The sequence below is a fragment of the Xiphias gladius genome, chromosome 1, assembly GCF_016859285.1.
Source record: "Xiphias gladius isolate SHS-SW01 ecotype Sanya breed wild chromosome 1, ASM1685928v1, whole genome shotgun sequence".
NCBI lineage: Eukaryota > Metazoa > Chordata > Actinopteri > Istiophoriformes > Xiphiidae > Xiphias > Xiphias gladius.
In genome coordinates, this window is record NC_053400.1 from 17077925 (window position 1) to 17105350 (window position 27426).

Sequence of the window (27426 nt, forward strand, 5' to 3'; positions counted from 1 at the left end):
CAGGCTGAGCATTCTTAGCCGGGAACTAGTTCTCAGTCCTGCACTTGGGTCTGGGTAAACAGCACCGCCCCGATGGTTGTTTGTTTTAAATGTGGAACGATCCATCGCAGAGCGCCGGGCTCGATTGACACTGTCTGCTGATCTGCTACTGCGGATTGCTCAGAATAACAAGGCTGCTCGCTAATTCCCGTCTATCGGGGTTTTCGCCGAAACACCGAGAGAGTAGGGTCCAAAAAAAGCCAACAAGGCAGGCAAGAACGCCGCGCCGCCGGAATCCGCACCCCAGAATGGCTTCGGGAGACCTTTACGAGGTAGGATAAAACCATTTCCAAGAAAAATGCTCTGTAATATTGACGAATAATGGAATTAGGAAGTAAAGGGGAGGGCGTCACGTATGTAAAAAGCGGTGTCCTAAGCCCTTTAACAGGCGAAACTAACCCTTCTCAAGCTTTGCGAAGACAAGGTTGGTCAATTTATGCCTGTACTTTATGTCGCTTCTGATATACTTTGACACGATTCTTCGCGGCCGAAGTAAACAGATAAGATGTAATTCACGGGCTGAACTCCTCAGTCTGTCGCCGAGTTGAAAGTCGTGGTAAAGTGACAGCAGCGCTGAGCGGACGGACATGGTGAATAGCTACAGACGGAGGGATGATTCTGAAGGTGCGCGTACATGCCAAAAGATATTTTGTCATCACAGCCCTTACGGCGGCGTGACTGCTTCGCAGGCTGTTTCGCACACAAGCTGAGGCACCGGTTTATTTTTGTCGAGCGGTATAAATAAGTCTTGTGTGAGCTTCTTTCGTGGTTCGTTTGTGAATTTGTGAAATGAGGACTCCGACGGCGCTGGGCTCAAAAGTTGCCCCGAACGGGTTGGCAGGAAGGTCACGCTGCCCTCGTGCGCAACATCACTGTGGAACCGGTGCCAGAATTTGCATGAAGCCTGGTTCCTACATCAGCTGTACTGAATCAAGCAGTTACTGTCATTAGCCTTTGTTACGCGGGACATGGTGTCATATGTTTTAGTTCATGGTGGTGACAGAGAGAGAGGGGGGCTGGGGGGGGGGTTTCAGTGTTTGATGACTTCAAAGAACAAATAAATGAATAAAGTCAGACATAACAAGTTAACAATTTTTGGAAGTATGCATTCTAAATATGCCTCAAAAAAGGGTCCCTCTGAAGCCAAACCTGGTGAACCTCTCACGAGTGTTGAAGTAGATAACATTATCTGCTCAAAGCACTGACAAACAGCATATGATGGGTCAAGCAGGGCATCAGTTAGAAGACAATACATTAAAAAGTGAGAAGCTGTAAGTAATTGCCTTTTCACAAATTGTTTCTCACAGTTAGGCCCACTGGCTGTAGTAATTTGTATTACACTTAGTACTCTTTTTGTAGCTGAAACTCATTCACACATTACTGACTTGACGAAAGTCCATATTTGACTAGGCCTCCCACCTCCTCAGGGTCCCCCAGATGTTCATGTGTTTTGGTTGTTGGTAGTTTTTTCTTATTTTTCTCTCTTTCTCACATTTCTTTTCTTTCTTTCTTTTTTTCCCACAATTTATTACTACATGGATTTTAACAGCATATTTCTGCTTAATTAATTATGCTCCTTGCATGTGGGAAAAACCATTCACATCAGCTTCCAACTTGTAATTCCAAATTACGTGAATGTAGTATTACGTCAATGAAGTAGTAGTGAGCAATACTGTACTTTTGTTCTAGGTTTGACTATCAGATTGAGAATGATGATTGTTCCACACAGGCTGTTGTTTTGATGTGAAATCGGCCTCATGTGGCAGCCTGTACTATTAACCTGTGGTCACTGGAAGTTGATGAATTTTCTTTGGACCTGATTGGCTGATCTTCGTTGAACAGGTTACTGGTTAATCATGATTCATCACCAACAAAATATGATTTATTTTTGTTAGTAACACTGTGTTGGCAGGCATGACCCATCGTTAGTCAGCTGAGTCTTTCAATTGCTCGCCCGCGATAATGACAACACCTCCATGGGTCCACAGTTCTGTTTAGAGTGACCAAATTGAGAATATGGCCAGATTTCACTGGTGCTGTACAGCGTTAATTTAAAAATGACCAAAAATAATCATTTGAAATATGGAGAAGGGGTTCTTCTATTGTTGGGGTGAATGGAAAGTCATAATTTTGAGGCATGTGTACATGTTGGGAATGCCAGCATCAATAAACTAGCTAATTAAAAGTTGTTTGTTTGATGGTGCTGTAAGAGTTGTTTGAAAAGTGAAGGCAGTATTGTCAGTTAATGTCTATTGGTGGTGTTGTCTTTTGGAATTTGATGGATAGGACTGTTATGGCAGAGTTTGGGATTTAAGTGTGAGAGGAGAGGTCAAGAAATGTATTACATGTAACAACAGAATCTTGTATGTTCTTTTTTTTTTTTTTTTTTCAAAAGCAACGTGACTCCAAACAACATAATACAGGAGGGATTCACTCATTTTTCAAGGACCAGGCCAACCTCACAAGGTTTACAAAGAAGAAGAACTGCTTGACATCACTCAGAGGTTTCTAAAAAGATGCTGTGAGGCCTGAGTTTTGGCCATTAGCCATCTTTGGAGCTTTCGAGTTAGAAATTACATATTTTGGAAATAAGATGTTTGGGAGTCATGGAAGTGTAGCCTTGGCTTAGAGGCTTTGAAATGAGCAAGCAGTGACCTCAAAGACTCAGTGAGACAGGTCGAGACCATGGTTGGGCATTTAAATTCAGTACTTTTCTGGTATTGTTCCAAAGTGGGAAAGAATTAACAATTTGAACTACAATTATCTGTCTGAATTCAAAATTCAGTCTATAGGATGTTCAGATATCAAGAAATCAAATAATCTGAGAGGTAATGTGGGAAAGCATTTTTGAAAAATTGAGGATAAAGGTCAGGCTGTCTGCCAACTACTGAAGAACTCCTACTTTGTAAAATGTAATGAGGTAGCGGATGCACTGGTAGAGAATGGAACAATGTCAGTTCAGTAACTTAATTGAGAAAACAACAATTTGGGGTCAGTTGCTACTTTTTAATTTGTTTACAGCCAACATTTGACATCTAAGTGAACCTCCACCAAAAATCTGCCTTTTGAGCATCAAATTACTCGCCTCCTATAGGCTTGAAATTTAGCTGCCCAAAGTTTGTATTTTTATTGATGAAGAACAATGACTGTGCTTTTCTGAATTTCGTTGGTAGCAAAAGATTGTAAAGATGACAAGTTTTAATCACTTTTGTTACTGTCCTTGTTGATGATGGTTACAAACGATCACTGCAACACCAGCTGAAACTTGGTACAGATGTCCATGGTGCCCAGAGGATTGATCCTAATGACTTAGGGGATCCACTGACTTTTCATTTAGTGGCAACAGAAGTTCAAAGTTTTCATTTATCACCTATCTCAACATCTACCTGGTGGACTAGGGTTAGGGGTTAGGGCTTAGGGGTTAGGGCTTAGGGCTAGGGGTTAGGGCTAGGGTTAGGGTTAGGGTTAGGGTGGACTGGCACAAAATCTTGCAATGACAACCATGGTTCCCAGATGATGAATCATAATTACATTGGTGACCCCTGTGTTTCCGTGACTTTTTCGCAAGATTTGTTGCCTTCTAGAGCCCCTTTTAGCAATTTTTTTTTTTCCAAAAAAATGCCTAGCAACAAATCTAGTGCTCTCATGTGGCTTTCTGGATTGATTATGGTCAGTGGTTGGGAGAAAGCTGAGCAGCATGTTGTCGCCCAATCTTCAGCCAGACAGAAACATGAAAGAACTGTGATTATATGTGCCCAGCAACCAATCACTGATCCCCATTGTTTGTCTGCAGATGTCCATATCCTTTGTTTATTTTCTGATGATTTGACTTTACTGCACCGTTATTTTTTAATTTGTTTTGACACACAGTTGCATAGATTGAGTGTAATCCAGTGTCTGGATCCTCTCCGTTCATGACATTTCAGTTCCGCAACTTTCTTTATGCCTAAAAACCTGCAAATCTAAAAACATTCCCATCAGCCTTTGTGTTTTGTGCTAATTAACAAATGTGAGCATGCTAATATACTAACTGAGGGTGATCTAAAATAAAGAATGTGGTAAACATTATATCTTCTATATATCTCTATTAGTTAGCCTTGTCATTGGGAGGATGTTAGCAGGCTATCATTAGATTTCAGTTCAAAGCACTGCAATGCCTAAATACAGTTTAACAACGATGCTAGCAAGGCTGTAGAATTAGTGCCAGACTTACTTATAAAAGTGTCATTGTGAAAATGTGCACTGTCGTTTTTCATTGACTTTGTGGCCACACGCTGCACATATTCAACGTGTGATAAACTAAGACAGCAGCTGATTACACAGTCAACTCCTGGTTCTGCTAGTTCATAGGCAGTTCAGAGTTCAGAGGTGGGATTTCTATGAGATCACTAAGCTCAGAAAAGAAATGATAATGTAGACCCAGCATGAACGATGGGTGTCCACTCTTGCACCTGTAACTACATCCAAAACTGATGTCATGGTATACATTACACACCTGTCTTGACATCTATGAGAGATCATTGTATGCTCTTCTCACTTTTTTTTGGGTTGGAGGATGCTGAAACGGGTTTGGCAGCTGAGGGAGGATATGCCCACCTCCGCTCTTCCAGCTCATGCCTAAGCTCTAAGTGTTACTAAATCTCTCTGGTTTGTATATACAACTTGGCCCTTCCATCTACCTCCTCCACTCTCCTTCTCATTGTTCTGTGTATCTGTTATGCTATTACAGTGGCATGAAAAAGTTTGAGCACCCCTGGTCAAAATTTCTGTTACTGTGAATAGTTAAGTGAGTAGAAGACTAACTGACTTCAAAAGGGCATAAAGTTAAAGGTGAAACATTCTTTTCAACATTTTAAGCAAGATTAGTATATAATTTTTTGTTTTGTACAATCTTAGAATGGGGGGGGGGCACCATACAAAAGTCTGTGCACCGCAAGAAATTTGAGCTCTCAAATAACTTTTACGAAGGTCTCAGACCTTGATTAGTTTGTTAGGGCTATGGTTTGTTCACAATCATCCTTAGGAAAGGCCAGTTGATGCAAATTTCAAAGCTTCCCCAAACCTTTTCCCAACAATCAGACGCCATGGGCTCCTCTAAGCAGCTGCCTAGCACTCTAAAAATTAAAATAATTGATTAAAAAGATGGCAAATTGTTTTCGGGCAGTCATTTCCTCAGTTTGTAATGTAATTAAGAAATGGCAGTTAACAGGAACAGTGGAGGTCAAGCTGAGATCTGGAAGACCAAGAAGACTTTCAGAGAGAACTGCTCATACGATTGCTAGAAAGGCAAATCAAAACCCACTTTTCACTGCAGAAGACCCTCAGGAAGATTTAGCAGACTCTGTAGTGGTGGTGAATTGTTCAGTTGTTCAGCAACACCTGCACAAATATGACCTTCATGGAAGAGTCATCAGAAAAAAAACATTGCCCGCATCCCCCCACAAAATTCAGTGTCAGAAGTTTGCAAAGTGAGGAACATCAAGTCATGTGGACTGATAAAGTTAAAATAGAACGTGTTGTCCATAATAAGAAAAGGTGAAGAATTTCAAGAAGAGAACACCTCTCCAACTGGGGGTGGATCGACCATGCTTTGGGCTTGTGTTGCAGCCAGTGGCACGGGGAACATTTCACTGGTAGAAGAAAGAATGGATTCAATTAAGTACCAGCGAATTCTGAGAGCAAACATCACACCGTCTGTACAAAAGCTGAAGATAAAAAAAAGATGGCTTCTACAACAGAATAATGATCCTAAACACACCTCAAAATCCACAATGAACTACCTCAAGAAGAGCAAGATGAAGTTGTTGCCACGTCCCTCACAGTCCCCTAACCTAAACAACATCAAACATCTGTGGATAGACCTTAAAAGAGCAGTGCATGCAAGACGGCCTAAGAATTACAGAAGTTAGAAGCCTTTTGCAAGGAAAAATGGGCGAAAATCCCCCAAACAAGAACTGAAAGACTCTTGGCTGCTACAAAAAGCGTTTACAAGCTATGATACCTGCCAAAGGGGGGGGGTTACTAAGTACTTACCCTGCGTGGTGCCCAAACTGGTTTCCAGCCCTTTTCTTTTTTTTTTTTTGTTCCTTTTTAAAACAATAAAAGATGGAAATAAAAAAGTAATCTTGCTTAAAATTAAAGAAATGTGTCATCTTTAACTTCATGCCTTTTTAGAAATCAGGTCATCTTTTACTCACTTCACTATTCGCAGTAAGAGAAATTTTGACAGGGGGTTCCCAAACCTTTTTATGACATTGTATATGGTTAAATGTGACATTGTCTGGGACTGTAAGCATTCAAATCTCCTGTTCATTTGGGTGACCCTCCTACAGCTCACCCATCACAGGTTGTTTACTCTTGTTAATGCGCTCAGAACATCTGAGTGCATATTGAGCAGTTATTACCATAGCTGCATTAAACTCTCTGTTTAAACTTTTCAACTATCCTCCATTTCTTGCTCAACAAATAAGTGATGTCAGGTCACCTCCAATTTCCACTGAAGTGAGTATTCAATATGGGAATATTCATATGTGAATATGCTTGATCATGTAAATTTCCATGTGAACAAGCAGGCTGCGATGGAATCTAGAACAGTACAAACTCTTTAAAATTTTAAAGCTGGATTTATAGTAGACAAAAAGGGTTAATGTGAGTCCCACAGCCGATACCTTTGGCGTAGCTTTGGATTTATCCATAGACAGCAAAACTAGATGCATGTGTCATATGCGATCAGGCTGTATCATAATTTAATTTGTTTCAATCACTGTCATAGCGGTGATTTATAGGAATAGAAGGTTTGCAGGGGGCATGTCTTTGTTAAATATGTGTTACTGAACAGCAAAAGACCACTGAGTCTTCCTTCAACATCCTTAATTTTGTACTTACTCTGATCAGTCTCTACTGGCATGAGAGACTTGGAGGAGAAAACACAAGCAGCCCAAAATGACCAATCACAGTTCTCACATGTGATAACTCCGTGGCTAACTTGGCTCCAATCTGTAGTTACGTTTTTTAAGGAAGTGCACTAGCTTAAAGTCTTTTAAGCGGCAACCTGTAAATATTATTGTAGTTTCATCAATGGTAGGTGTTGAGGCCAGTCAATACAATTGTACTACACACACTATTAACTGTGTGACTACACAACAGAGAATGCCTTCACAGGAGTTCATTCTTGAAGGGCTTTGTGACCTACTAGTTGTCACAATGCTTCAGATGGGAGTTGCATATGAAAGTTTTGATATAATAGAAAAATGATTCTTAATGCACCATGATCCTTCACCTTACCCATCACTGTGTCCAAACAACTATGGGGTAAGTCCATAGTTAATTATTGGTCGGAACGGTGACAGCTCATGTTAGCATTATACTTAAACCTGCATTCATTGATATTTTTGGCGGCTTGACAGGCTATAAACACAACATTAAGATATCATCACCTTAGGGAGTCCTTAAGGTGAACGTGTTAGCAAACAGTTGTCGATTTACACATCCAGCAGACACTGAGCAATGTTCATATTCATTTGGAGTCGTGTTTCTGGTCATGTGATGAAGCTCAATAGACACTCTCCTTTATCTCCTTTTTGGTATATATTGATTCCTGAGGGAAAGATCTGGCTCTTTAGTTGCTAAATGCCACACTATGTTTACCAGCTATTCACAGACTTTGTCTGTCTCTCATTTGGTGCTGGAGAGGTAACTTAGCAGGTAGTTTATCAGCCCTTTTTTTCTGAAAACAGCTGCCAAAAACAGCTCTGTGAGAGTGGTGAGACCAAACCAAAACAGTAAAGTTGCTGGCTGTAAAACCACAGAAAACAAAACCAAATAGAGCGGTTTGTTCATCACTATGAATGACCCATTTCACATTACACTTAACCAAAAGGTTTTAAGTAAGTCCCCCGTTTTTCCAATTGCATTGTAAAACTGTGTGTGTACACAAGTATGGTATGTTGATCAAAGTTTAACCGGGATGTAAGATGTAATGCACTTTTTCATTGGGGAGTTATGAGTAATCAGTTTTTGTTTTTTACATAATGTGTTTTAACTGGAGATGTGTTTGACGTGTCTGTCTCACCTCATGGTGAGACAGACACCTCCCTGTTCACTCTGATGTAAAGGCTACTGAAATACAAATGGTCTTGGGTCTGCCTTAAATTGCACTGATAGTAATAATTTTAAAGTGAGCATGATGAATACAATATAATAAATTGTAGACGGATTTTATCAGTAACAATGTGATGCCAATGCCTTGGGCTGAGTGTTTTTCAGGGGTTTTGGTTGTACTATAAATCCACACAAAACTGGATTTTCTCTCCATTTCAGCCTCAAGCCCACTTTAAAACAATGTGTTTCTTGCCCAAAAAGTGAAATTTTCCATATTGGTTGGAGTGTATAAATCACAAATCAGCTTGGTGCTTCAGTGTGCATGGGGAAAACTGGCCTTTCTCGAAACAGCGATATAAGCTATGCAGTGAGGGTTGGGCTTTGTGTAGCAATAAAGTTAAGAGGACAGCCTTTAGTTGCCTCTAACCCTCTCTGTGATCATTAATTTTAAATGTCAGCATACATTAACACACAATCTGTATTTATGCTGATTTTTGTCAGATGACGTCATGGACATAAAATAACAATTTGGTCAGCTGGTCAGATGTCAAAGTCTTTTCCCCCGTCAAATAGTGTTTCCCCTGTTAGAACTGTGTTGTCTGTCCCACTTATCAGATGTTGGCTCAGTTTTGTTTTTCGCAAACTGAAAAAAGGATGAAGAAGAGGAAGAATAGCTTTAGCTGTTTTTCTATTGTTCAGATGTTTGACTCTGGACAGAGGTCTCTTCAAAATGACCTGTAAATACTAGTGCAGACATAAGTCCTTTCACAAGAAAATAGCCTTTTTAAAATTACATGGCCTAATGTAGATGTAGTCTTATTGTTTGGTCATCGTGTCGACATTGCTGCTGATGGTTTATCATGATTTATACCAATGCATCTGATGAGCATGGTACCCTATGGTTTGTGTCGGAGGATACTGATGCCCTACATTTACAGTTTCTGCAGCTCATACTTAAGCATCAAATGTCTCTAAACCTCTAGGGTCTTTGTACAAAAGTTTACCCCACACTTTATCCTTCCTTCTCTTCTTTTCTTTGCATGTCTGTCTCTGCAATGCAAGTGTGACATTGTCTGGGACTGTAGGCAAGCTAATCGTCTGTTCATTTCTCTGACACCCCTGCGGCTCACCCATCAAAAGATGTTTACTCCAGTTAATGTGCGCAACACATCTGAGAACACGATGAGCAGTTATTACCACAGCTGCACTAAAGCCTCTGATGAAACCTTCCAACCATTTTCCATCAGTCTCATGGCCCAGAACCATGCTACTTCTAAATGTCCTATGAGTGTTGTTCAACATACTCTTACTGAAATGTTTTCTTGTCTTTTGCTGTGTGCTGAAAGTCTTAAAGGCCAAAAGGCTGCATTCAAAATTTGTCTTAGGAGTTAAATGATGCCTGAGGATTTTATTGCATGTGATTTTTTTATTTTTATTGTATAGCACTAGTCATATGTTTGTCAGCATAAATGTACCTCAATGTCAGGCAGTAATAAGGAACCTTATGTGTATTTATCTGACCAAAACCTGCATGTTACATGTGTCTGAGACGTGACAGCAGTGCTGCAGGTGTTTATTTGGTGAGTGATGCTGGCAGATTCTACTGTGATGTGTATGTATGAGAGTTTTTGATGTGATATGTTCCATATTGTATGTATTCTTTTTAATGTGATTGTGTATGTGTGTGTGGTTGTGTGTGTGTGTGTGTGTGTGTGTGTGTGTGGTTGTGTGTTTTTGATTATCTTTTTCTTCCCTGTCCAGTCCTGTTTTCTTCCCCGCAACCTTTTTTTTCTTTGACTGGTCTCATTGTACATTCTGTAGTCAGTGTTTTTATGTTAATATAACTTATTAACATACTGTATGTTCTGAGTTTTCTTTTAAAACAATTAAATATTCAGAAATTAGAACATCACATTTCAATTTGTACATAAAAGGTTTTCCTGGGAAATTTTGACAACCCCCAAATCTGTGAAATTTAAAACAAGTAGGAGTTAAATTAATGGAGTTGAGATACCAAGTGGCAGTAAATGATAAAGTTCTTTCTTATCTTATCTTACCTCAGTGCAATCGGAACACAGGGTAGAGAAATACATTTTTTTAGACAAGTCTAAATACTATGTACAATAAATAAAGAAATAAAATAACCTAAATGAAAATAAATTAAAGTTAAAATTTTGGCAGACTGCAGCTATAGACATGGATGTGACAGTGCAAAATAGAACAATGTAGTTATCAGTGATGGGTTGAAAGTGAAAGTTTACATTAATTTTGAAATGACGAAATGATAGTCACAGTACTGATAGCAGAAGCAAAACAGATGGAGGGGAGATACTGCAGGTTCTACAGATATTACATGAATGGGTTTTTAGGTGATGTCACTGCTAAGGGAGGAGATACAGAGTCTGATGGTCTCCAAAGGATCTCTTGTACCATTCAGTCCTGCATTGAGGGGCAATGAGTCTCCTGCTGCGTATGCTCCAATTTCCTTTCATGGAAGCATGCAGGGGGTGAGAGGGGTTGTCCATGATGCTGAGAAGTTTCTGCAGCATCCTTCTCTCAGACACATCCACCAGAGTCTCTAGTTTGACTCCCAGAATAGAACCAGCGTTCTTAATGAGCTTGTTAAGTCTGTTGGCATCAGCTGCCTTCACCCTGCTGCCCCAGCACACTGCTGCATAGAAGATGACGGTCACCACCACAGAGTGGTAGAACATGCACAGTATGGTCCTGCAGATGTTGAATGACCTAAGCCTCTACAGTAGGAAGAGTTGACTCTGGCCCTTTTTGAACACAGCATCTGTGTTCCTAGACCAGTCCAGTTTATAGTCAATATATACTCCCAGGTACTTGTAATCATCAACCACCTCGACGACAGTCAGTCAGGGGCATCCTCCACTTCCTGAAGTCACAACCAGCTCTTTAGTCTTTGTGATGTTAAGCTAAAGGTGGTTGAGCTCACATCATTCCACAAAGCTATCCACTACTCCCCATATTCCTCCTCCTTTCCTCCCCTGATAGAAACAATCCAGAGTATGACAACATATGTACTATAGTCACTATCTTCTTCCAGTGAACAGGACATCTTAAGTTCATTAGGTCTTTTCATATACATATTTTCATATATTTCATTAAATTAACTAAGATTTTGTGTAGTTTCTGACTACTGTTACTTTTTACTCTGGGGTTATGCAATCGCTGTACATAGTTAAGCACTTGTGTCAAATAGTTATATTTGCTGGTGCTTTGTGATCTCTGCTTGCCCAATATAATTATAAAATGTCCAGGTTTTTTGTAGTGTTGGTTTGACCTCGAAATACTGATGTTTAAGGTTTATTCATCACAGCAGCCGGCAGCACATTTCAGCTCCACTCTGGTCTCTTATCTTTCTTCTACAGGGAATTAGTTCTTATCTTAAACTTTAAGTATGTCATAAAATGTACCTTTTTTTTAAGATTTGATGCTCCCTGGCAGTGTCTCAAAACATAATTAAACATAAAAAATTTCCTCTGGGAAACATGAATGTGCTCAGCCAATTTAATGGAAATCTGCCCATTTGGTTTTGATTTTCTTTTGTTCAAATTTGGAAAATTTGGCCAGATGATGGCCATACATGTAAAACAAGGTGATTTATCCTCTAAGGATCATGAATATCCACTGCAAAGTGGTAGGTAGCCATGTATGGTGCTAGGCCATGAAGTATACCTGCAAGGGGGCTCTGTCCACCAGCAACATAAAATCATATGAAAGGCCTCAGGCCTGTACGTTTTTATATTAAAATTAAACAGGGCAAATGGATAACGCATTTTAGCAGGCATTTTGTTAAAGTTTTACTTGATGCATTCTTCTACCTTTATGCAGATATTAAATTGATTATAAGTACATAAACAGTTCTCAGCTGTCGATTAGTCTCATCATCTGCCTTGACCTTTTTTGTAAAACCAATGGTGATTGTTTTATTTTGGTAATTGTGTCAGGGAATCTAATGAGAAGATTATATGCTACCAGAAATACCAAAAAGAAATTGAACAATCTCACTGGAGAAATTTAATGTGTGTGCCGGTGTTTGTCACTTAAATGGCTAGCTGAACTAATTTTTGTTTCATTCCGTTAGACATTTAAGGTTAAAGCCACTATATGTAGACAGCAACATCAAAAGACACACTGCAGCAGACATTTTTATTATAAAACCTCTGTCAATCAGATAGCCTTTGCAGGAGCTAAGGTTGACCTGTTTATTTTTATATATTTTTTTTATATTGACTTATTAGATAAAGAGTGGGAATATATTTGATATTTTTCATTTTTTTAAATAATTTGATATTTAAATCTCTTTGTCTAATGCACTGAACCTTTGTGCTGATCAGTTTCAGTACATACAGTTTGTTTTTCTTCATTTCTTAAACAAAGCAGTGTTTTGTTTTGGTTTTTTTTGAGCGGGAAAAACTAGTAAATCTATACATTTTTTTTATTTTTTTAAGTCATTAAATTAGTATCTAATTGCCTGTCCCTGTGTGTGCTGCCTTCAGGTGGAGCGGATTGTGGACAAGAGGCGGAACAAGAAGGGTAAGTGGGAGTACCTGATTAGGTGGAAAGGTTATGGAAGTAAGGAGGACACATGGGAGCCAGAGCATCACCTACTGCACTGCGAGGAATTCATTGACCAGTTCAACAGCTTGAGACTGCACTCACACAAACGGCCCAAAGCTCCAAAAAATCGTGGAGACCCCCTCATCACCAGGCACCCATCTGCTACAGAAAACTCCAGAGCTAGGTCCGAGGCCCGCAAAAAGAAAAGGACTTGTGGCTCAACTGTGGGGGATGGAGTAGGAGCTGTTCTGGGGATTGCAAGCGGAGGGTCAGGACCCACTCAGAAGCAGAGGAGGGTGGGTGTAGGACCCGGGAAGCATATTTTAGGGGACAGAATGAGCAAAGCCATGACGTACAAGGCTCCTTCACCAGGGGGACCTCACTTTGTCCCTCCAGTAAGGGTTCCACATAATGGACTCCAGAATGGAGAGATGGAGCCTCTGGTGTACAGGACAGCACCAAAGTCACACAGACTGCCCTCAGACAAAGTGGATGGAGAACAAAGAGACATGGATACCACTGGACAGCAGTACACCACTAAACTAGGTAAGATGTTAATATACTAAATGAAATCAAAAATAGAGCAAAGCTGATATTTGATTTTTGAGGCAGAAATTGATATCAAGATGTGATGGTAAAAAAAAAAAATCTACAAACAATATAGAGTGCTAAAGTGAACCCCAAACTGTGGATTCTGTTCCAGAAGTAAGAAAACCTCATTCAAAATACAATTGACACTTGTAATAATGCAAATAACCACTAATCCACAATCTAATATTGTTGTATATTCAATATTTGTGTTTTTAGCGGCCTTTAATGAACACAAACTCCAGTAAGAAACTATCTCAGGTTTAAAGGAGACTGTAGCTTTTGCTGAGCAGTGGTCAATTTGGCCACAATTGACAATTACAACAATGATAAATGATAAAATGACATGCAATAGTAGCACAAGTAGACAAGAGTCATTAAGTCAGCAAACGGACTCAGTAATGTCAGTAACACAGGAATATCTATCTAAAGTTTTCTAACATGAGCCACCATAAGCTACTGGTTATACGAAACCAAGTAAAGGTGAAGTAGCAAACCCCTGAATGCAACGAGTTGAACAAAGTTGTGTTTTTTGCTCATGAATTCTAAATTTAATTTTTGACAAGGACGATATGTTATTTCTTCTTTTAAAAGTTGCTAGTCTTGCATTAAACATCCCGGCTTGAAAAAAGTTGACAAGTCAAGTGTCTGCAGTTAGTTCAGACATGACTGAGAGGACTGAATGGTGTAGATATGTCTTTGGCCTGTCTGTATTGTAGTTTCTTATTACTTATTAGCTGTCATATAAGCCCACACTGATATACAGTATCTGTGGTAAGCTAAAAATGGCTAATGGCTAATATCAGCCGTACAGATGTATCGGTTGGGTTCTAATGGAAAATGTACTAGAGTAGGATAATACAGGTACTGAAAAGTTCCTAAAATAGCAGTCAGCTACATATATAGAAGTGAATTGATCACCATTGTCTTTTTAATATTTAAAAAAAAAAAATTATATTTACATGATGAGTATTTCCTGTTACCTGATAGACTGCATTGCTTATAAAAAGCAGGTATACTTTTATACTTATTTAGACTTCTGCTGACACACAGCTCTTAAAGCTCCTACGCTGGTTCTTTACTGCAGGGGCAGCTGATAACACCTTTGAATTTCACTCCTAGGTCACAGTCCAGGGCCTGCACCACTATAGTTAATCATTACATACGTTTTCAAAAAGTCATCTCGGCTTATTTAACAGAAAGTCCAGATCAGAATTGCTTTTTTTGTTTGTTTGTTTGTTTGTTTTTTACCATATTTGAATAACAGTACATACATAGCCCCATTCCCATAATTTCAGCCATGTTATTCATTGTACTTATGGTGCAACTGATGGTTGAAATTTCATGTGTACATGTGGGCGCTCAATAAAAGGCCCATATGGAATCTGCCAGTTGTTCATTCATTTTAAAGCACCACAATTTAATTAGGGATTGTGAGTCGAGAACTTCTCAATGTAAGAATGCCAGGGCTACCAGACTAAACTGATGGCTATCGGTTTGGCAGCTATTATGCATCCTAATCTCGTAATCCTTGAAAGACTACCCTGTTCACCTCATTCAGCACCTTAGCTCCACCCATTAACTTGCTACAGTCGCTGAGGGTGACACTGTGATCGTCAACTGGCAGCAAAATGTATACACGCAGTCATGTAATTTGAACAAAAACAGATCTACAGATGTTGCAGCAAGATGTTGACCAATCTCATGTCTACTTTATGTAAATTTATGATACTTGGAGCAAGAACAATTTTGATTTCAATTTTGATTTTTTTTTTTTTTTTCAGCAATTTTGATTTTTTTTTTTTTTTGTTTTTTTGTTTAATTGACCTCCATGACACATCCCCATCCAGTTTCTGTTTCGCCTCAGGAAAAGAGGTCCCCTATTCGGAAATATTCAACCTTTACCAATTCATAAGATATATCTTTTTCAAGCATATTAACAAACTAAAACCTGTAAAAGCATTAAAGAAAGGCTCTGAGAGGGAAGACAGGATGTTGCAAATGTTGTTAATTTTATCACAGTGTGTGAGACACTGGACTCCATTACAGTAGGCTAGCTACTGGCAGAACTCTGGACCAGGAGTGGAGAGCACCTCTTAATTGTCCAGACCTGTTCAAGGTCTTTATCTGTCGAATTTAAATGAAACAGGCTCTTAATTTGAGAATAATAATGATTAATTTGAGAATCACTGTTAATTCGACACTGTAGTGCATAGTCAAACTCCAGATGATTGTTTGTTAGAGGAACTAGACCCAATATTTTATGTTTAAATATATTTTAAGTTGTTGTACAATGGGTTTTGGTTTGAGAAAGCTTGGAAGGCTTCATGTATCTTCAGCCAAGAATTCCCTAAATCTGTTTTTCATAATACCGTAGAAAATGTTACACCTGCCTTTTTCTCATTTCGTTCTCTTTTTGTTTGTACTGGTGACTCAAAGGTCAGGTTTTACTGATTTTTTTTTTTTCTTTTTTTTTTTTTTTTTTGGAAACACTGGCTGGGTCTACCTCTTCACTGCATAAATCATCTACAAATCACAAACTAAGGCTCCCATTGAGGGCTTTTGTGTAGTTTCAAAGTCTCCACTGAAAGCAAAAGTTGAAAAGGATTTTTTTTCTCAACATCAGACCAACTGTTTGTGTGTTTGTGTCTCTGTGTAGTTTTCAAGCTTGAAATATTTATACGATCAAGAAAAGTTCAAATTCATTGAATCTTGCCGTGACAGCTCAGGCTTCATGCAGAGAAAATACCCTCAGGTGACACAGAAATAGATGACAGCTATCTTGGCAATATAATTACACGATTTCTAGTTGTGTCAAGACAAAAGCATCGTAAGTAGCAAATACAAAATAATTAAAATCACTGCTAGCATAGAATTAGTGCGGCCTACAAAAGCACTGCTGAGAAGATTTCAACAAGAATAAAATTCTACCTTTCAAATATAGGGTGTTTTAGTTGTATAAGAAATATGTTTACTTCTAATGAGTTGAGAAGTTCTTGTTATGTCTATATATAAGTTGCATTAGTTTCATGCTGCAGTAACATCACAAATGCAGATATTTAGTCATATCTTCTAAACTATTTATTGTGAATACAGTATGTAGCATTATTTTCAGCTTTCAGTAATACACAAAGGAACTTTTGTCATATCTGTAAAATTTGAAAATAAGGAAGAAAGTCATAGTAAGGTAGATACTAAGAAAATGCTCTTTTTAGGAAACGATGTACTTATTTAGGTGAACACAAAACTTAGATGATACCTGAAGTTTGTTGGGCTTCGTCTACGTTTGAGTTGACATTAAAAATAAAATTTAAAAAAAACATTCAGGCAAGCCGCACTGTGGCATCAAAGAAGAACTTGCTGTGAGGAGGGGCAGCAGTTTTCCTCAGCTGACAGTCACTGAGACTCTACACCCCAGACAGATTTCTCGCTTTACCACCTCAGATACACAAATATACTGTTTACACAAGTCAAATCAAGCTGTATACCGTGTTTTATCACAAACATGTCTCAAAGGAATAACAAGCCACTCAGTCACACAGCTTTCAAAAAGTGCCCGGTTTAACAGTGTTATCTAAACCACTGGTTTAGATAGTAATTTCACTATTTGAAGTGAAAATGATGTTCAGCATCTAAATGTTTCTCCAAAAATGTATATTATAAACATCCATTTCATTTTTCATTGCTACTTCCTAGTACAACTTTGATGTGCACGCTCACAGTTTTTCATGGCAACAGACAACTGTAATGGACAAATTAACTGTAAAATAAGGGTTTGGAAAATATAGTTTAACCATTTATTTATTTATTTATTTATTTATTTTATTTATTTATTTGAAACCGCCCGATCACCTGAGTGCTTGTGTTGCTTGCTCTAATGGACGGTTTGTAAGTTACAGTTTGTGTAGCAGTTATCATAAACGACGTCATCCAAGACCCATGTTTTAAAAGAACAAAATTTTCACACACAGTTTTTGAAAGTAATATTTTAGGTGATCTTTTTGTCGTGGAGGATTTTTTGTTTTCTGATTTCCCAGTAGGTGTGTCATTTCTCCCCAAGTCCTCAAAGTCAGATTGACCTGTTCTGTCATGCCTCTTCTGTGTCAGGCTCCCCTCTTGCCAATGGAAAGATGCATCTGCACAGCTCAGTAAAGCGGAAGCTGGCTGAGGAGAAGGGCTACGTGTTCGACAAGCGGCTTAGGTACAACGTGCGACAGAACGAGAGCAACTGTCGTTTCCGAGACATCGTGGTCAGGAAGGAGGAGGGCTTCACGCATGTCCTGCTGTCCAGCCAAACGACAGACAACAACGCTCTGACACCAGAGGTGAGAAAGACAATGTACACGCACCCACATAAGCTGTTTTAACTGCTTATACATGAGAGTTACACGTCCGTGTCCATTAGTCCATTACATTTTAGTGTTGTATCATTGTATCAAGACCTACATTTAATTCTGTTACTTTCTGATTGTATGCCGGTTGCTGTGGAGCTCTGTTTTGGAAATATGAAACGAGAAATGTTTCCTCATTAACTGCTGTAGAGATGCCCTGGAGCTATGCGCTAACTCCCCAACTGCTCCAGGGGATTTTTCAGGAGACAACTTTAGAAAACTTTTTCTTTGACAGCTGCCAGGTGTCAATGTGTTTAGCTGCATGAATCTTACACAGGGCATTGCTGAAAAGGAGCAAGAATGCTCAGTAGAAAAAGGATAGAAAATAGCTGTTGGGCTCTGTCCTTACAACTGACACACAGTTTCATCCAAACTGCCTCCTGCCAATCAAGGTTTCTACAAGTAGGCTAATTAGGGGTACATATAATCCAGGTCTATGCCATCTGTTATTACAGCAAAATGTCAGTTGAACTAGTGAGGAAATGATGTAGCAAGTTCCTAAAGGTGAGCCTTTTGTAATTATTCTTCAAGAGAACTGGAGACCCTAGAAGTGGCCAGATATCCGATGATTTTCACTGCTTGCTATGTAGCAATAAAACTGTCATCTCTGCAGTAGTAAAGAAGTGATGTAAAGAAATGTAAACTCAATGATCAAATGCCAAAATGCTGTAGTTTTTGCAGTGTTGTTTAGTTGTGTCTGTCTTTAAATTTGGATTTGCTAGAGGCATCATCAAAATCTTATATTTAACATGCTAAGAAAGATTCCCAAAATATTTCTCAACTTGCTTGACTTTTACAATGTTACAAAGATACTCCAATACAAAAGAAGTTTTTCGAATAAAAGGACTAATTGTGCTATCTCAATGACAGAATTTCGTGACTGAAATCCAGATGTTCAGGCTTTATGAAATTTAGTCCTAAAACAACAAAAAGGTTTTAGTAAATTATAAATAAATTGCTGATTTGCTCATTACATTGAACATGTAGACAGGATCTCACTATTTTTAGAGGCACCTTTGATTAGTTCTGATGATAAACCAGCACAGTTTTCTCTACAGGCTTTTAGGGCACATAATCTGAGCCAAACTGTGTTCACTGGCTTTTAACGTGTTTTCTCACAGTCTCCTCAGCACTCTGTCGATCGAATTCTCTCCATAAAATCAACATCTGTTGGCAGAGCAAATGCACATCCTGAATATAGAAGTTGCACTTTAATCTGTCATGATATCTCACTGTAATGACGGGGATTTAAATATTTTATCACAGTCTTGTCACATCTACCTCACAGATAAAACCAGATAGGTCGTCCATCCATCCATTAGCTATACTGCTTAGTGGATAGGTCATGAAAGTCTACATTTATAATTTCAACCTTACAATGAAGTTACTGATACATCGATTAAATAGATCATACAAAAAATTACAGTTTATTTTTAAGCTTATCAATCTTGATCTATTCTGAGTTGTCACTTTTTAATAAATTAAAATAGAGTTGTTAATGTATGCTTTTTTTTTTTTACAGATTCCATAGAGGTCTGTTAATATAATAGTCATGTTAGAAACAGATAATGGCATGTGTCACAATCGTCCACCCCGGCTCAAAAATCTAAGCAAACAGGATTTTCCTCCTCCTCAGATTGTATGATGAGTCTTAGATCTTCCACAGAGGGCGGTTCTGCCTTTGATATAGCGTCGTGTGCACAGCCGCCTGTACTTCACCGGCACTGAAGTGGCCTAAACTGTGATTGCACGTGTGTGTGTGTGTGTGTGTGTGTACTTTCATGTGTGACAGTAAGCCAGTAAGCTGTGGGCTTATCAAACAGCTCTCATAGCGCCTTCTCTGTCTCTCACTCTTTGAAGCTACAGGAACAAGAGAGTCTGCGGATCTGCCTACAGAATAGGTTTAGCAGAAAAAATCTGTAAAAATATTCCTGTACATTTTTTTTTTTTTTTTAACACTCAGTGTTTGCTTTAAGAGAAAAAGTTCCCCGAGCTATTAACTGGTACTCTTTCTGTTACCTTTTCTGGCCTAACACAGTGTTCCTGTGCTTTAGTGCCATTGAAATGTTTTTGAACAGACTATTTTCTCATTGTTATTTTATCATTCGTATGCTGTCAATACTCTGACTGTAAGAGCCCTGAAATTATAAATTAAAACATGAGTGAACAAAGAAATATTTAACACTTTTTCTTCATAAGGAATAATCTAAATCTATGTAGAAACTTCCTGGCTCTTGAGCACTCTCATTAGCTGTTAACATATTGTGTATTTTTTAAAGTCAAGTTTATTTGTATAGAGCCATAATCTCATACACTGTCTACAGTGTCTATACAGTATATGTAGGCTTAATTCCTGCACACCTACTTTTAATAAAGCAGTAATTAAAAGGGGGTAAAGAGTCCCAATAGGCCATTTTCACGGCAGGCATTTTGAAACATTTAGGTGTTACTAATGATAGCTCTGTTCTATCCAAGTGTCCCAATAAGTCATGACAATGAGCCAGCAGGCACAACACCAGGACCCTGAAACTAAAGCAGTGGAATGGAATTCAGCTGTCATTCATTTTATGATTTACACCTTTGCTTTTTATTTTGTGATACGTCATTTTGTCTCCTGTTAAAAAAAATAAATAAAATAAAATAAAATCCTGTTGGAATCCTAGAAAATGCCACAGAATATTTATGTCGTAGAACTCTCTGAGACACCTGGACTGTATTCAAAATCCCTCTCTATTTACTATATGGTGTTCTGAATTTACTGTCAGGTAGGATGTATACACTTTATAGTGTCCTCGTAAGTCCCCAAAATAGAGCTAAAAAAAAAAAGTACTTTTTGCTAACAATCCCAGAATGCAATGTGTAACAATTGGAGATGTGAAAATTACACTAGTGTAACTTTACAGCCGTCAGTGAGGACATAAAATTATGATGATTCATTAGTGTCAGAAATCTCAATTTACTGCTCACTATAGAGTAAACTATTGCATGTCTGTTATGTTGGGAGAAGTGAATAAGTGAACGAGGGAGTGATTTCTATAAAAGGGCAAGATATATCTGCTTTGAGAATTAAAAAATAAAAAAAACTATCCTAAAGGAAAAAAATGCCAAAAAGTGGCATCTGGAAACTGGGAAGAACTCTAACTGCAACAGGTCTGTCAGATCTACTCAGATCTACTAAAACGTGTGATTGACTAGTGAGCTGGTGCATGGTGTTGCAAGTGTCTTTGTTGTGGATACCACCTTTCTTTGTCTACAAATATCCTTGAGGCCTCTACTCACAGAGTGGAACCAGCATCTGCCCATCTCTGCTTCATGTATCTGAGCAGGATTATAATTCACTTTAATGTAATCTCTAGTCTCATTTACATGCATACTCTCTCACACACACACACACGCACGCACATGCACGTTCGTGCGCACACACATCTAGTTAAGACTGGGGGACAGATTGTGTTTGGTGAGGCGAAGAGAAGTAAATTCACTTTGAGGGTGAATAGTTAATGAGTCAGGGGTTTTAATCTGATCAAAATCTGGCAGGAGAGTGTGCATCGTGAGTGCAGACAGTGATGATGTGGTGAGGGCTGGGGTTTCCAGGCAACTTCTTATCCGGTCGTCTGTCTTACAATGACAGCTCATCCCTTCTTCATCACGTGAGACAAAGGTCAAACACTTGCATGTTGATGCAGAATGATGTGATTTTTATATTACCTGACAGGGTTAAATTTGTGTCTTTATAGCCCGTTTGTGGAGATGTCATAGTTCAAGTGTCCTCAACTGAAAGCTGAATACCCTTGCTTGGCTGGGTTTTTTTTCACCATCCCTTGGAATACGTCCTATGAAATTAAATAAGATGAAATCATATTTGAGGTATTATATTCGATCTAGAAGTTTGCACAGACAACTTTTCTCACAGCTCCTATTTGTCCCACACTACAGCCAGGAGGAGCAGCTGTTATCAACATACAGTCAGGTCAGTAGCTGCTGGCATGCAGACTGTCAAGGAAACAAGCTGTGCGGCAAGTTGTCATGTAAACATTTCACCTGCACTCTACCGCTGCTTGGAATTTGGCGTTAACTGGCTAGAACCAAAGTCACCACTGAAATCTCGCCTCCTACTCTCAACAAGTAGCATTGCTTTCGGATTTGAAAAAAATCTCCATTGAGGAGATGACGTTTCTGAGGGATCTGTTGCTGTCGATGTACCTGGGGAGCTTGCAATAACTGTAAAGCACCTTGTTTAAAATAATGTGCTTAGAATTTAGATGAACTGATAACTTAAAATGGTTAGTATGTCAGGATCAAGGAAGTCAGCCGTTGAATACCATTAATCAGTGCCTTTTAAAACTAGCATTTGCTCTCCAACAGTATCTGTGCATTTAGTTAAATTCAGACATGATAAAGATTGCATAGGCTTTTAGACATAACCTTTTTATAATCTCATTTGGCTCTATGACTTTTGTTAAGGGAAACTGATTATCTATTGCTATTTTTAATGGTATTTGGCTTCTACCAAAGCATGCTTCCATTACAATTTCTTGATACAGTCATTATTCACTTATCTTAGTTGAAACTATTTAATGCTTATAGATATCATGGTAAAATACAATGATACAACAAGCGCTTCCAAAATAAACAGAAAAACTGTTATAGTTGTAACATGAGACTAAAAGTTTCCGTTAGGATTTTTCTCTTTAGTATTTTATCAAGATTAACAAAAGCACTGTTTGAGGAATTTAAACTTTAGAGATGTTTTAATATGCAGTATATGTAATATTCACAAGAGCGTGTATAGATTAGATAGTGACAGTCTGTGGCCTCAAACTTTTTAGTCTCCATTAACAATCAGCATCGTAGGAATTTTCTCTCAGGCCTGTTTATCTGCACTAAAAAGAAGCCGACATCCTGAGTGGATGTCAGGCCTTACCCTTAAGGATTCAAAACTTATTTCATCTTTTCTTCTTCCCTGTCTTTTCTCATGTGTCAGCTGACTTAATAATATAATACACATCTCCCCCTTTTCCTCTTCAGATCATGAAGGAAGTATGTCGAGCTCTGACTAATGCAGCTGCTGATGACAGTAAATTATTATTGCTTAGCTCCGTGGGGACTGTTTTCTGCAGTGGCCTGGAGCCGTCCTACCTGATAGGGCGTCTGTCCACTGACCGCAGAAAAGAAAGCAGCCGCATCGCAGATGCTGTTCGGTAAGAAGAAATCTTTCCACTATAAACACAGACTCTCTTATTGCTTGCCATCAGACTCGACGGATTTGGTACTGATTGTTCTGTGACACCTTTAGGGACTTTGTGTTGGCATTCATTCACTTCAAGAAACCCATTGTGGTGGCAATAAATGGGCCTGCTCTGGGCTTAGGGGCCTCCATCCTGCCACTGTGTGATGTGGTGTGGGCCAGTGAGAGGGCCTGGTTCCAAACTCCATGCGCAGCCCTCCATCTCACCCCCTCTGGATGCTCCTCTTACACCTTCCCCCAGATCCTGGGCGTAGCTCTGGTGGGTCCCAGCCATATCAAGGGGTTCTGGCAAATTTCACTTGATCTAATCTGTGTCTCCCCTTATAACCATGTGATTTACCCTGTGTTTACCCAAATCAAACATTTGGATTGCACGACAAGTTTAAAAGACTTTGTCATTTTCTCACTTTCTGTATCCAACGGCAGGCCAACGAGATGCTGTTCTGTGGAAGAAAACTCACAGCACAAGAAGCATGCAGTCGAGGTCTGGTGTCACAGGTCTTCTGGCCAACCACATTTAACCAAGAAGTGATGCTGCGTGTGAAGGAAATGGCGTCATGCAATGCGGTGGTAAGTCCTGATCTAGACAACCCAGAGGGCAAAGCTTTCTTTTGAATGTAACCAAATGACCCTCTCCCCTTTTGTGTGTGTCTTTAAAAGGTTTTAGAAGAGTCCAAATGCCTGGTTAGGAGTATCCTCATGTCAGTCCTGGAGGAAGTGAATGAGAAAGAGTGTCAGATGCTGAGGCAGCTGTGGTGTTCAACCAAAGGACTAGAGGCACTCTTCAGTTATCTGCAGAACAAGGCGTATGAGAAGTAACCAGCCACAGCCAGGAAACCAGAGATGGTCAGTGTGGGTCTGACGCTACCTACAGAGGGACATCCAGGATGATAAGGTTGTGATCTCAAACTGAAGGAAAAGTTGCATTAAAGGCCGTTGTTTCCATCCATCAGCAGATGGGACACTCTGGAGTTCTGTTTGCTTAGATTGCTACCAACAAAACAAATTTCTTCATGATCCTCTTTTTAAAGCAACTTTTGTTATTGGACCCACAACCGTCCAGATGTTTCTCCTCTTGTTGAGTCAAAGAGCAAAGGGCCAAATGCGCATTGTTTAAACGCAGGGAGGTACAGAGTGTTTCTGCACCTATGCGAGACTTAATCAGGATGTATGAAATCAATGTATGTCTGAAAGCACATGATAAAGTGATGATAATATATATTAATATATATTTATTTCAAGTGTTTAAAAGAGTTGTTTTCTGTATATAAGATGCATTTTTTTCAGGATTTTCTTTAAGTTGGTTATTGTTTTGAGTTGAAGTGTAAACCAAAGTTTGCATGAGGACACTGTTTCTTGCTCCTTAACGTGCACATTCCATCCGCTCTGTATGGACAGAAGACAGCTACTAGAAAACTGGCCACAAATTCTGATACATGCTCAAAAGTCTTTATTACACAGAACGGACATCTTGTTTTTCAGTGACTTTGTTTCCATTACCATACTCACCGAAAATTTGCTTCCGTTACATAAAATCAAGATTAATGCTCGTGTACTCATGAGACCGTCTGGTGATGTTGCATTAGTACACGCAGTCTCATCCTCCAACTGTCCACATCCATCTTTCTTTAGTTATTTTCACCTACAACAAAACAGATACGGCAAGAGTTTAATTGAAGACTTATGTATACAAATAAAATCTCATTGAGGTCAGGATTTTTATTTCAAGGGAGACTTGTTTGAATTGAAATGCACGTAGAATTTTTTTTTTTTTTTTTTTGAAATCAGGAAAATAAGTGGAAATGGAGAACACTGGAAGTCTCGTGTGAATGCTAACACTAAACATACAAATGTGTCCATTCTTAATCGACTGGCATTTTGGCTTGAGTGCAAAATGACTATAGATGATTAAATTAATTAGCGGCACGTATCAGATGGAAGGATTAGCAGTGACTTTTATCCCACTTTGTTTGAGCTACACATAGTAGCCTTACAGGCAGTACTGTGGTGGTACATACATATAACATGGCTTCCAGTTATCAATGCAGATAGTGGTTGTGTGAAATGTGTGATTGTTGGTTTTTCTTTTTTTTTTTCTGAAAAAAAAAAAATCACGTTGAAATCATCTGACAGTTATTTCTTAGTTGTGTATGTTGGAGCACACAAAAGAGATGATTCTCGCTTGGTCTTCTGGTAATCACATTGTGACTACACTAATTGTCAGTGATATATATCATGGAAAATGCAACAGTTGTGTAGCTGGAGTTAACTTTGTCCTTTGTCATCTGCATGTGATGATTTAAGATTTCAAATAATTTTATATTTTGATGTGTACTATAGTTAGGGATCTATTTTGTTTTACCAAAAAAAAAAGAGAAAAAAAAAAAGTTAAAAAAAAGTCTGTGAAAATTGTTTTGTAAAACACAGAAGATATTTGTCGATTTTTACAGTTGTACACATGCAGTACAGAATAATATATAGATAATGTAGACTGTTTTGTATAACTAATTGCATGTAATATACTGTACATATAAATGTGTTGCCTGTCCTAATACCTTGTATTTCAGGGTTTGTTTTGTACCAGCATTGTAAGTATTGTTAGAAATGTTGCAGTTTATTTTTGTATTTATTTGAGATAACTGTTTGGATGTGCAGTGCCATGTGGTTTCCTTTGCTCCAGAGGCACCCCGACTCTTTTAATCACCCTTTCTAAATTATCCCATTAAAAACTTGGATCAACAAAATGGGTCAGGAAAACAGATCATTTATGCATACATATAAACTCTCAAAACCAAAATGCTTAGACACCGTTGTCACTTGAATGTTAACATTCTCATTTGACATTAACAGGTTAAGTAATTTGCAGCAAATTATCGAAGGCATGTCATATAATTTAATATATAACGTTATGTCTTACTGAGCTTTATAAATACAAACAGATGATCAATAAAATGACATTTATTTATTTGTCCACTCATGCATAGGAGACAGTGCTAGTGCTTCGTGAGGTTGTTTAATGATTTACAGTTTTATTTGTGGCCGTTGCAGTTTGATTGCAGGTAATAATTAATGTCTTGATGAAGCATTTGGTGACATTTTTAAGTCATTAAATACTCTAACTCTATCCTTTTATCCTAACTTTCCAAATATATTACCATCTACAGAACAGTGATTCAGATCACAAAATCCAAACTCCCATGTTCTCACAGGCAGCTTGGCAGATGTGTGATCAAAAATAAATTAGGATTATATAATTAATCGGAAGATGTTGGTATTTTGTGGGGGTTTTGTTTTTGTTTTTGTTTTTTGTTTTTTTAATGAAAGGGGTCCCTACATTCACTTTTTCAACTATATTCTTCATCTGTTGGTGAATAACAGTTAACGTTCTTGCTTGGCTTTAAGGTCCCAAGAAAAGGTGAGAAGGACCTGTGTAATGTGGCTACTGTACAGCATCAGTGAATGCAAACGACTCAGGTCCACTGAGCATTAATCACACTGATCTTACAAGACAGGGGTCTCTATGTATTTATTCCTTTTATTTATTTTAATTTGTAAAATATCACTTTCTTTTCGGTGTTTCACTTGAGACAGAATGCATTTCATTGTTTCAAAAAAATGTTTCCAACTATTGGTTTCTCTCTCAGGAACCAGATCCAAATTCCCACCTCAGCATGTGTTTGAAGTTTACTTGATCATAAAATTTGACGTAAATCAATTGTAACTAAAAAAACAAACAGACGTACTCGTGTTTGCTTCATTATTTATTAGAAATGACAGCACCCTTGACAGGTCTCTGTGTTTTTGTCTTTTATAACCACAATATCTTGTGTCTCATGTATGTATATTTCATTGTTCATGTTTTTCTTTTCCTCCTACATTGTCTCAAAGCACATCTTGGGGTGCCTTACAATCTAAATATTTGTCAAAGATTGATCCATACTTTGTGACGGGTAGAGTGAGCTGCTTCAAATAAAGAAACAGTACTTTCACAATGTGGTTTTTGTTTTACATTTCTCAAAACATAATAGTGTGAAAACGCATGTTCACAGCCAATGTATCTCTCACTAATGGCTGTGATACTGCAATAATTAAATAATTATTTAGATATGGAGGAACTGCGCTTCAGTCTGCATTCTGAATCCTTTGCTGCTCATATCTTTCAGTCCTATTGTCATTTAACTCAGCTCAGTTGCTGGACAGACAGGTACTGGCATTTCCTGTGTTGGTTTTGAGGACGAAAGAGTCCTTCTCACTAATGTGAAAGGCCTGCTACAATCAGGTTTTGGTGGTGTTACCTGCTCTTCAATTTTTGCAAACACAGAAGACCTTTCGGAACAACATGGTAAAGAGAATTCCGCCTTAAAAGGTCCAAACAGTTATGATTCTGAGCCCCTAACAGCATCTCACAGTCTTCACTCAGCAAGTGGCTCAGGAGTATTCTCGTGACCTAAAAGTAAACTTTAATTCACGAGA

General features: G+C 38.5%; 1 protein-coding gene across 1 annotated transcript; it reads left to right on the forward strand.

Annotated features, from left to right (window-relative positions):
* LOC120791540 (chromodomain Y-like protein 2) lies at positions 1–26924 on the forward strand. Its single transcript, XM_040129983.1, has 7 exons — positions 1–311; positions 12666–13272; positions 17422–17639; positions 22734–22906; positions 23002–23212; positions 23380–23523; positions 23614–26924. The coding sequence occupies exons 1-7, from the start codon at positions 288–290 to the stop codon at positions 23770–23772; spliced, it is 1536 nt and encodes a 511-aa protein (XP_039985917.1). The 5' UTR covers positions 1–287; the 3' UTR covers positions 23773–26924.
* Positions 26925–27426: the final 502 nt, after the last annotated feature.